Below are 11,351 nucleotides of genomic sequence, written 5' to 3'. Positions count from 1 at the left end.
TACCCCTGACACAGAGAGCCCCCTCCCCATCTAACCCCCCATTACCCCTGACACAGAGAGCCCCCTCCCCATCTAACCCCCCATTGCCCCAGACACAGAGAGCCCCTCCCCATCTAACCCCCCATTACCCCTGACACAGAGAGCCCCCTCCCCATCTAACCCCCCATTACCCCTGACACAGAGAGCCCCCTCCCCATCTAACCCCCCATTACCCCTGACACAGAGAGCCCCCTCCCCATCTAACCCCCATTACCCCTGACACAGAGAGCCCTTCCTCATCTAACCCCCCATTACCCCTGACACAGAGAGCCCCCTCCCCATCTGACCCCATCATCCCAGTCCCAAGGAGTCCCCTCCCTGCATGACCCTGTCACTCCTGGCCCAGGGACTTCCCCCCACCTAACCCCATCACTCCTGGCCCCCGAGAGCCCCTCCTCATCTGCTCCCCTCCCACTGGCCCATGAGTAAGGTGGACCCCTGATTCCAGCTGGTGCCCGGACAGACTGGGCAAACCCCAGGGCCTCCTCCAGAAACAAGGGGAGGTTTCCAGGTGCTGTCTGCCCTTCCCCTGCCACTCCCGTGCCATACGTGTGCCCGGCTGGGTGGATCGTGTCATGACACGTGTCCTGACATGTCGTGACGCAGCTCAGCCCCGCGGTGTGTCGGGGGGGGGGGTGGCTCTAGGACTAATGTGTCTCCCTAGCTGTGGCTATGCTGGGCGGGGGGGCCTCCCACTCCCCACAGGCAGGAATGGGGCAGGAGCTCAGCAACCCTGTGAGAGGTCAGTGCTGGGTCCCTGGATCTTGCCACTGCCCTGGGGGCTCAGCCCCAGAGCCCTGCCCTGCCCCACCGCGGGGCTGCCCCAGAGCAGCTGGGATTGTCCATGGGCGTCACGTGGGCAGGAGCAGTGTCGGAGGGCGGCTGGATCCCAGGGGCTGGGCGCACAGCGGGGAGGTGTTTGCTTCTTGTCTTGCTTGGAGCCGGAGCGTCGCTGGGAGCCCCCCTGCTCGGCGGGGGAGCTCTCCTCCCCGCCCCTGGGCGCTACTTCTGGCACGGCGTGTAGCTGACGTGGTGGGAGCAGCCGTGGCAGGGGTGCAGGGGCCCGCCTCGGCATGGGGTACCAGCGGCACTGTCTCTGTGGGCAGGGAGAGGCAGCGTGAGGTCACTCCTCCCTGCCCCATAGCGCCCGGCCCCCTCCGCCAGCTCCCTTTCTGCCACCCCGAGTCTGCTCGCCCTTGGGGTGCAGCCGGGGTCGCTCTAGGCACCCACAAAGCTCGCGGCGGCACCCTGAGCCTCGGGCGCCCTCCTGCCTGGTGTCGCTCGATGGTTCCAACTCTTCCCTCCGCCGCCCGTCTCCCCTCTTTGTCCTTCACCCCCTTTCTTTCCCTGCTCCCCCCACCTTGTTCCCTGCCTCCCTTCCAAGGCGCCCCACTGCCCCGGGCCAGAGGCGTCACCTGATCTCGATGGGCACCCCCGGGTGGCAGTGCCTCCGCTTACAGTACCACAGCAGGGCCCAGAGGAGCGTGAGCAGCAGGATGAGGAGGAAAATGGAGCCCAGGACAGATCCCACGATGAGCCCCACATTCTTTGAGCCTGCCGAAGGGGAGCAAACCCGTCACCGTCTCCCCTTCCCACGCAGGGCTGGGACCTGTGCCCAGAAAGCGCCTCAGGGACGCCTGTCTGCTGAGCCCTAGCGATTCCCGCCCGCCGGGCACCGGGCCGGATTCATTGTCTGCCCCATGGGCACCACCTGCCAGCCTACTCAGGAAGCCCATATCACCCATAGGGCCCTGCATGGACCACAGATGGGTCAGTGCATTAGCCTGGAGCTTTGGCTCAGACCCACGAATCTGCCCTCCCAGGCAGCTGGCTCAGCCCCGTGATGGGGAAAGGAATCGGGGGAATCTTCAGGTCTGTCTACGGGAAAATGGTGTAGGGAGTCTCCACTGAAGGAGGATTAGAGTTATAGAGTTTAGGGCTAGAACAGGGGTGGGGGGAACCTTTTTGGATTGGGGGCCGCTGACTCAGAAAAATCAGCTGGGGGCCACACACAAGAGAGAAGCAAAAAAGCCCCCCAAAAACAAACCTTCCTTGACATGGCCCCCAACTCAAAAGGCCACACCAGAGCCAATGCGGGGGCCCAGGCTAGAAGATTTTGTGTGCTCCAGCCCCACGGGGGAATGGTGGAGGAGAGGGGTTGGAGTGCCAGCACGCACTCCCCAGTACTGCGGGGGGAGAGTCCCAAGCCTCGGGAGTCAGATCCAGGCAAGCTGGAGGCAGCATCCGTCCCCCAGGCCTTGTGTTTCCCACCCTTGGGCTAGAAGAACCCATCAGGTTGTCCAGCCTATCACAGACGTCCAGACCTCCCCACACAGCACCCCGATATGAGCCCACGCACTGGGATTCCACTTGAGCATCAGCCTGCCAAAGCTTTGGGGTGCCAGACCCACTGCCCAGGAGGGGCCGAGTCTCCATTGCTCCCCAGGAGGCTCCAGACTGTCCAAGAAGGAGGGTGGGGTCCAGTGTTGGGGGCTGAGCTCTGTTCAGGCTGCCCCTCGCCCTGATGTTTCTGGACAGGCCCATCCTCTCAGGTTGCTCCCAGCACCGGGTTGGTCCCGCTCCCAGCCCACCCTGGGGCCAGGAGCCTCCAGGAACTAGACCCTCTGGTCCTGCCCATGCTGCCCCACAGGCTGCTCTGCGGCTGCCCCACATTCTGGCATTGTGCCCCCCAGTCCTACCTGAGTAGCCGGGGCGAGAGACAGAGACGTGCACCATGCACTGGTTGGATCCCACCCGGCTGGTCACGCGGCAGCAGTAGGTCCCGGAGTGCTCCTGTGAGAGATGCTGGATCACCAGGTCCCCAGAGCCTTGTGCTGCAGGAGAGATGGAGCCCCGTGAGCCCCCACGAACTGCACCCCCCATGGTCAGCTCACCAGAGTGGGCCCCTCCCCCTCTGCTTACCCTGCACTGCCCCGGAGGGCAGCCAGCTGCTGGCATAGTTCCCCCCCATCTTGGACCACTGGTAGGAGACGGGCACAGAGCCTCCATTTGAGGAGCACTTGAGCGTGAGGTCCTGGCCCCAGACCGGCTCCCCGTCCATCCAGCACTGAGGCGCCGCCGGCTTCTCTGGGGAGAGAACACAAATGGCAACAGTGACAGGCAGCTCGTGGGGAGTAGCAGGGAGGGACCAGCCGGCACTCTGTGTTCCGAGGTAGGCAGGCTTGGGGTGGCCAGGCTGGGGGGCTGAGGTCAGCACCTGGGGGCTGGCAGGCAATGTCGGTGGGCGGGGGTCGGCACATGGAGGCTGGCAGGTGGACCAGCACATGAGGGCTGGAGGCAAGATCAGATCTGTCTGTCCACATGGAGTGGTGGTCAGGGACAGTGGGCAGAGGTAGGTCATGGTGAGGGGTTGGGTTAGTGATGGGTGGGTCAGTGTTGGAGTTTCAATCTGTGGGCAGAGTGAGGTTGTAGGGGTTGGGTTGGTGGGTGGAGTTTGGGTTAGTGGGTGGGGTCGGTGAGTGGGACTGGGTTAATGGTTGGGGGTTGGGTCAGTGGTTGGGGTTGGGTTAATGGTTGGGGGTTGGGTTGGTGGGCAGGGTTGGGTTAATGGATGGGGGTTGGGTTAATGGTTGGGGGTTGGGTCAGTGGTTGGGGTTGGGTTAATGGTTGGGGGTTGGGTCAGTGGTTGGGGTTGGGTTAATGGTTGGGGGTTGGGTCAGTGGTTGGGGTTGGGTTAATGGTTGGGGGTTGGGTTGGTGGGCAGGGTTGGGTTAATGGATGGGGGTTGGGTTAATGATTGAGGGTTGGGTTGGTGGGCGGGGTTGGGTAAATGGTTGGGGGTTGGGTCAGTGGGTGGGATTGGGTTAATGGTTGGGGGTTGGGTCAGTGGGCGGGGTTGGGTTAATGGTTGGGGGTTGGGTCGGTGGGCGGGGTTGGGTTAACGGATGGGGGTTGGGTCGATGGACTGGGGGAGTAGCAGGGTCAGTGGGACTCACTTCACAGAAGGATGGTGGCCTGGCGGGTGTTAGGAGGGGTTGGGGTTGGCTTAATGGGTCAGTGGGTGGAATTTGGATCAGTGGGTGGGGTTGAATGAAGGGGCTGGAGGATCTGTGGGTCAGCAGGGGGGGTGAAATTCACCTGGCATGGCCTGGGTGCCCTGCTGGTTGTCAGCAGGAATTGGTGTTTGGGCAGTGGGAGGTCAGTGGGCAGTGGGGGGTCAGCAGGAGGGTGACCAGACGTGTGGGTGGGCAGGGATGAGGCAATGGATGGGGCAGGGTTAGAGGCCCACAGCAAGGGTGGGCCCCTCTGGACTCTTTCCCCCACCCCCCTCCCCTCATCCCTACTCTGATGCTCCTGCTGGGGAAATGGGGCTGGTGCACAGGCCCTCGCCTTGCTGTACTGACTGGAGCATGGTGTTTCTCCTGCCCCACCCCGAGCCTCCCTTCGCAGACCCCGCTCCCTGGCAGGCAAGCAAGTGGAGGTGCCAATTCCCCCCCACCCATTGCCTGGGCCTTCTGGGCTGGGTGGGCTCACCGAGTACCATGATGGTGATGACGTGGGTGTCGACGGTGGCTTTCTTCACCCTGCACTCGTAGCTGGCCGAGTCTGACATCTGCAGGTTCGCCAGGTAGATGGAGGCGTCGTAGTGGCTTGGGTCCGGGGCCACAAATTGCACCCTCTGCGGCAGGCCTGGGGCGCTGCCGTACCTGACCTTCTGGTCCTGGTAGATCAGGAGCTGGCGGGGAGGAGCCGACCCGCAGTGAGCTCCAGCGGATGACGAGCAAAGGGGACTGGGCAGGAGCAGCACTGGGGGGCTGACCGCCCCAGTCTTGGGGACCAGCCTGGACAGGGAGCTGCTAGGGATACCTGGTCTGCAATGAAGTTTGAGACTCCTCCGTCTACACCGACGGGGGGCAGAGAGGCGGGTGGAGCCCAACCCAAGCCAGGCGCACCCAGCATCCACGCAAGAGGGGAGGGACGGAAGGGCTTCCGCGGAGGGTGGAAGCACAGGGCCCAGGGGCAAGGAGTTGGGGCCCGCGGAACAGAAAGTGACAATCCCTCCAGAGGGAGGCCTCTCGCTGGGGCAAGTCACAGTGGGGAAGCTGGGTCAGGACAGTTCAATAGGGCCTGGGGGAGACTCAGGCCTGCTGCTGGGGCTGTGCCCAGGGGAGGGACTGGCACAGGGAGGCGGCTCGAGAGAGCATGCACAGGTGAGGGAGGCTGGCAGGGTGCCATCGGCCACGTCGGCAGAGCCCAGGGGTCTGTGCAGCCGGCTGGAGCCACAGGAAATGGAATCCGAGCCAGGACAGTGAAATTCTCCAGCGCACTTGTGCTGGGCAGGGGGTAGCAGCCCACCCGAGCCCCCTCCCTCTCACACATATGGGGTGCCAGGTGTCCGGCATTGTACCCAACAGTCCGGTATTTGCGCGCTCTGTCCGGTAAAAAAAATCAGAAAACACCAGACATGTTCAATGTCCAGTATTTTCTGATTTTTCCGGCTGCGCACCGGACGGAAGCCTGGTGTGGGTGGGGGGAGCGGCTGGGAGTCCCAGCTGGGAGGCGGGGCCACGATTGCCACTGGGAGCCCTCAGTCGGTTGAGTGTGAGGAGGAGGGGAAGCCTCCTCGCTCGTGCACGCCGGGAGCCTGCGCGGGACAGGCAGCAAGTGCCCAGGTCAGTCCTGCTCCCCGCCGACCAATTTGCTCAACCCCCCTTCCCGGCTGGCCGGTTCTCCCCCACTTCCCCTTCTGATCTGCCCCGGCCAGCCCCCCTGCACCTCCCCCAGCTCTGCTTCCCGCCGGCCCATTCCTCTTCCTTATCTCCCCAGCCTTATGCCCCCAAACACCCCTCCCCTCCAGCTCTGCTTCCCGCCCCCCCTTACTCCCGGCCATTCCCACCCCCTCCCAGCTGGTCCCCCCTCCCCTGATATCCCACGGCCAGCCCCATTCTGCCCGACCACCCCTCACGACCAGCCCTGCTTCCCATTGGCCCCGCATCTCCCACAGCCAGCCCTGTTGCCCCCCTCATTAGCTGTTTCCAGGCCCTCCCTTCCCCCCCTTTTTTTCCCTTCAACAAAATTTTTTCCTGGTGGTTTTTTTTTGGGGGGTGGGGGTCGGTATTTTTGTTTCAGCCATTTGGCAACCCTACCCACACATGAGGGGAAACTGAGGCAAAGTCAGCCCAGGGGTCCCACCAAGCCAGCGTGAGTGCTGGAAACACACCATCCTGGCATGGGTCTTGCTAAGGAAGTGGGGTGACTCACCGGCAGCTTCTGCTCAGTGTTCATCATGGTCCATACGATGTCCAGGTCCTCGGCTCCATTGTCCTCAGGCTCCAGTACGTAGGGGCAGCCCAGCTTCACGGAGTCCCCCTGGGCCAGGTACAATGTCTGCTGGCCCTTTGCATTGATCCGCACCGCCGCCAGCAGAGCTGAGAGGCAGACAGACAGAGCCTCCCATCAGGCCAGACAAACTAGGGCTGGGGAGAAGGTCTTCAAAGAGAAGGAGAAGTCCCTGGGCGCCTGCTCCAGAGATGGAGCCCCTCCCTGCGGTACACAGAGCCGCCCCGCACCGGTGCGGGGCATAGATGCCGGCTCAGCAGGGCGCCAGTGTGGGAGCCTGTGAGGGGAGTCTCAGATGGGGGAGAAGGGAGAGTCCCCTCAACTTTTAGAAGGTATCACGTGGTGGGGCATGATCCCTGCAAGGCCAGCCCACCAATCTCACAGAGCCTGTGGGACAGAGCATGCTCCGGGCAGGGACCAGGCTCTGCCCTGGGCAGACATAGGGCTCTGTTGCCAGGGATTTGCCAAGCCGTGGGCATCCGGCAGCAAGGCTCCCACTCGGCCCGGTCAGAATACAGAGAGCCGGGGGGGGGGGGGGGTTAGCCCTGTGTCTGAGCACAGTGTGATCCCTGGGCCGTACTTACCTCAGGTCAGTGAGGACAGACAGCCCCGAGGGGGAGCCACGCGAGGTGGGACATTGACACTGTGTGCAGCAGGGGGCACTGTGACGCGCCCACGCGTGGGTCAGGCACCCCCGTCCCAACCACCAGAGGGCAGCGTCCCGCACAAAGTCCCCAGCTGGTGGAGTGAACAATGTCCCTCACATCTTAGAGGGGGCGGTCCTGTGGGTCTGTAACTTCAAAAACCGCGAGGAGTCCGGTGGCACCTGCGAGACTCACAAATATGCCACAGGACGACGTGTCGTTTCTAAAGTCACTCAAGGGGTTTTAAAGTTGCCAGGGTCCCCCACCGGCCGGGGGAAGTGAGCAAAGGCCCTGCAGGGAATGAGGAGCGGGGAGGGGGGGGTGTTTCATTGAGGCTCACTCTGCCAAGTGGGGAACGCACCCCGCCCCGAGAGCCTGGGGGGTTTCATGCTGCAACCAGCCTGGGTTGGGCTATTTACTGAGCGACTCTTCCCAGAGCTCTTTGGAGACGCACGCAACCCAGGTGCAAAGGGCTCTTCTCAGGATGGCTGTGCGGCGGGGCAGCGCTGCAAGGGATGATGGGAGAACAGAAGGTGCTGCTGGTGGCCCGGAGGGGATTTCAGCTCAGGCAGAGACCATAGGCCAGCTTGGAGGAGCAGCCGTGTAGCACGGGCAGCCCAGTGGGATGGGCTAGCCACCTGAGCAAGTGCCTGGGGAGGGGCACATTCAGGGGTGCTAGCCTGTAGCTCAGCAGCTGTCAACCAGGGTGCACCTAGCCGGGGGGCACACAGAGGGAGGCACCTCAACTCCTCTAGCTATTTGCCTACTTTTACAGCTGTCAATACACACAAACGTTTCCTACAGTGGCTTGTTTATGATGCTCTATGTACTATCCTCAGAAGTCTAAGTACAATATTTACACTGCAGTCTGTTTTGCTGATAATTACTGGGTGGTAACGAGGAGAAAGTCAGCACTTTTCCAGTCCCGGTGTGGCCCAGGCACTTTGGTACTCTTACGTCTGATTTTGCCACCCACTGGTTTTTAAGTGAGGTGAGATTTGGGGTATGCAGGACAAATCGAAGGGGGACAGCGAGCTGCAATGCTGGAGACTCACTGCTGTAGTGCATTAGCTCGAGCAAATCTATCCCAGGTGCACCCACCTGAGGCGGAAACCACAGCATCAGCCCCAGGGTACATCTATCCTAAGAGGTTTCTCTCTGGGGCTATGTCTAGACTGTAGGCTTCTTGTACAAGAGTGTGTCCACACTGCAAAAGTGCATCGGAAAAGCGATGCACTTTTGCACAAGAGAGCGTCCAGACTGCATGGGTGCTCTCTCGCAAGAAAGCCCTGATTACTATTAACAGAATGGCCACCAGGGCACCTGTGCTTCTTTCAATAGGCTGTTTTTGAGCAAAACCCCCATTTCCCGTCCACACGCACCTTTTTGCGCAGGAGCTCTTGTGCAAAAAGAGTTATTCCTCATAGAAAGAGGAATACCTACACCGTAAAAACCCCCTCTGTTCTGTTGATTCACTGTAAATTTTCTTGTGCAAAAACCACGCTTGAGGTGTGGACGTACCACGAGTTTTTGCACAAAAACTTTGCAGTCTAGACGTAAACTGGCTACATTTGATCAGTGCCCCCTACAGGAAGTGCTCGGACTTATGGAGCAGGAGGAGTTTTGTGCCGCACTAAGCGCTGGACAACACAGGTGTAAAATGACCAGTATAACAACACGGCTAGCGAGGGCTAATGATTCAGCTAGTGATTCAACATGGCTAGCGATTCAGCTTTAGGTCGGCTTCTTAACTCGCCTGGTGTGAACGCTGCTCTGGAACAAGACTGATTGTCCTCCAGCGTAATCACCCCACTCCACAACGAATTCACTTTTATGTGGGCATCAAGTGTCCACACCGGACGGTTATTCCAGCACAGCTATTGTTATTATTTATTAGCTCTATTACCAGAGCGCCTAGCAGCCCCATCCAGGGACCAGGCCCCATTGTGCTAGAGGCTGTGCAAATGCAGACCATTCCTGCCCCATGGAGCTCACAGGCTAGAGCCCAGGAGTTATTTCACATCAGCCAATTTCCCAAAGTAGATGAGCTCTAAATCATTAGCCCAGGTGCCATGGTGGGTGAGGTGGGTATAGAACCATAAGAACATAGGAACAGCCATATTGAGTCAGACCAAAAGTCCATCTAGCCCACTATCTTGTCTGCCGACAGTGGCTACTACTAGATACCCTAGAAGTAGTAAACAGAACAGGTAATCATCAAGTGATCCCTCTCCTGTCATCCTTTTCAAAACTTTGACAAACAGAGGCTAGGGACACCATTTCTACCCATCCTGGCTAATAAGTATTGAATTTGTCCTCCATGAATTTATCCAGTTCTTTTTTGAACCCTGGTAAAGTCCCGCTCTTCACAACATCCTCTGGCAAGGAGTTCCACAGGTTGACTGTGAGCTACGTGAAGAAAAACTTCCTTCTGTTTGTTTTAAACCTGCTACCCATTAATTTCATTTGGTGACCTCTCAGTCACTGGCGTTCCCACCCTCCCCCAGATGCTGCGTTGGGATGGTTCTGGGTAGAACTTCTGTTCAGGCCAGAGTCTTTTTTTGCCCAGCTAGTTTGCTCAGGGACCTGTCACAGGCTGTGGAGGTCTGAAGGGGTCCCTTGGCAGAGCCTACCTGGCATTAGAGAAAAGAGAAGGAACTGGATAGTCCCTTGCCCAGCCATGGCCCTGCAGCCTCTGCCGGCGTATCCAGCGCAGCAGTGAAGAGAGAAGATCCCGGGTGGAGAGCGTGTGGGTGGTGAGAGCTCCTAGACAGGGCAGCAGCGCGGCTCGGGGCTGCTTTTATCTGCTGGGGTTGGGTGTTCCTCCCTGCGAGGAGGATGCCTTTGGGGTGAGTGAGCAGCTCCACGCCATGAGTGTGAGTAGCACCCGCTCCCTGCTGTGCCTACCTGGTAATTAACACTGGCTTGCTTGGCTGCTGAGGGCTTTCCTGCCAGCCGGGCCCGTCGCCCGGCCTCCCTCCAGCACGGAGAGGCCGGATGGGTGGCTCTGTGGGCTCAGGGCTTGGGCGGGAGGCTGGCGACAGCCAGTCTCAGGGCTTTTAATGGGGCCTCGACTTACCCGCTGAGTTTACACCTAGTTTCCACCCGCCGCAACCGGCACCTGGGACTGGGGAGCAGGGGGATGCCTGTCTACACTGCCCCTTCTTGCACAAGAAAAACCCTCTTGCGCAATGCCGTTCTTCCTGAAAAGTAATAGGTGTAACGGCATTGCTCAAGAGGGTTTTTCTTGCACAAGAAGGGGCAGTGTAGATGCTCCTTGCGCAAGAGCCTCTTCTGAAAAAATGGTGGCTCGTTAGGGATGCAAATGAGGCTCGGCGACATTCCACGCTTAGCCTCATTTGCATATTACTTGCACAAGAAGCCGCAAGTGTAGACATAGCCTGAGTGTGGGATCGTGGGACCACGAGCCTGGGATGTGGGGGGTGGGCCTGGGAGCATGTGACTGGGTGAGACAGGGTGCGTGATATGGTCTGCGTGATGGGTTGTGGGACGGTGTGTTACAGTGTGTGTGACAGGGTATGTGACTGAGTGTGTGAAGAGGTGTGATGGGGTGGCTGTGAAGAGGTGACCGTATGTGATGATTTGTGTGACTAGGAGTGTGTTACGGTGTGTGTGAGACAGGGTGTGACAGTGAGCATATGATGGGGGGGTGACTAAGTGTGGTGGAATGTCAGGGAGTGAATGTAACATTGTGACTATGAGTGTGAGATAGTGTGTGTGTGATGGTTTATGTGACCAGGTGTTACATTGTGTAAAGGGGGGTGAGGATGTGTGCAACTATAGGCATATGATAGGGTTTGTGACTGAGTAAGTGATGGGGTGAGACAGTGTGTGTGTGACTGAACATGTGAAAGTGTGTGTGGCTGTGTGTATGTGATGTTTGTGTGTTACAGCGTGCAAGATGGCGTGTGTGACTGTGAACGTGATGGGATGTGACTGAGCAAGTGATTAAGTGTGACAGTGTGTGTGTGTGACAATGTATGTGATGTGGTGTGTGTGACTGTTCATGTGTGATTATTTGTTTGACTTGTTAGAGTGTGCGTGAGATGCGGAGTGTGTGTGACTGAGTGAGTGATGGAGCATAATAGTGTGCACACAACTGTGAGTGCTACTGTGTGCGTTTGTGAGCAGGAGACGAGATGTGTGTGATGGTTTGTGTGACTGTATATTACAATGTGTGTGAGATGGGATGTGATGGGGTGTGTGGCTGAACCCTAATCTAGACGCTCAGATGCTTTGGTGTTGCTCCTTTAGGGGCTCTGTGCCACCCCCTCCCCCCTACGAGGGGAATGGCCCAATCCAGCTTCCTGTGGCACCCCGCCCCCTCGCGCTGCATGGGGCACTGGG

At 59.3% G+C, this 11,351-nt stretch overlaps 1 protein-coding gene across 1 annotated transcript; it reads right to left on the bottom strand.

The window, feature by feature from the left end:
• Positions 1 to 438: 438 nt before the first annotated feature.
• Positions 439 to 10,007, bottom strand: VSIG8 (V-set and immunoglobulin domain containing 8). Its single transcript, XM_075908070.1, has 7 exons — positions 9,617 to 10,007; positions 6,262 to 6,428; positions 4,534 to 4,735; positions 2,962 to 3,126; positions 2,739 to 2,873; positions 1,455 to 1,593; positions 439 to 1,135 (listed from the first exon to the last, which is right to left on the bottom strand). Exons 1-7 carry the CDS (start codon positions 9,663 to 9,665, stop codon positions 1,042 to 1,044), a joined length of 951 nt encoding a protein of 316 aa, XP_075764185.1. The 5' UTR covers positions 9,666 to 10,007; the 3' UTR covers positions 439 to 1,041.
• Between the last annotated feature and the right edge of the window lie 1,344 nt (positions 10,008 to 11,351).

Source organism: Pelodiscus sinensis, chromosome 24 (genome assembly GCF_049634645.1).
Source record: "Pelodiscus sinensis isolate JC-2024 chromosome 24, ASM4963464v1, whole genome shotgun sequence".
Classification (NCBI taxonomy): Eukaryota; Metazoa; Chordata; order Testudines; family Trionychidae; genus Pelodiscus; species Pelodiscus sinensis.
The sequence above is the reverse complement of the archived record's forward strand: the minus strand, read 5'-3'. Positions and strand labels throughout refer to the sequence as shown.

Bases quoted from the DNA above. Each gene is read 5' to 3' on its own strand.
- VSIG8 (XM_075908070.1), bottom strand. From the start codon at position 9,665: ATGGCTGGGCAAGGGACTATCCAGTTCCTTCTCTTTTCTCTAATGCCA. The intron at 2,874-2,961 runs GTAAGCAGAGGG...TCTCTCCTGCAG, and splicing joins GCCCTCCGGGGCAGTGCAGG to CACAAGGCTCTGGGGACCTG. The intron at 1,136-1,454 runs GTGACGCCTCTG...CCCTGCCCACAG, and splicing joins GGGGTGCCCATCGAGATCAG to AGACAGTGCCGCTGGTACCC.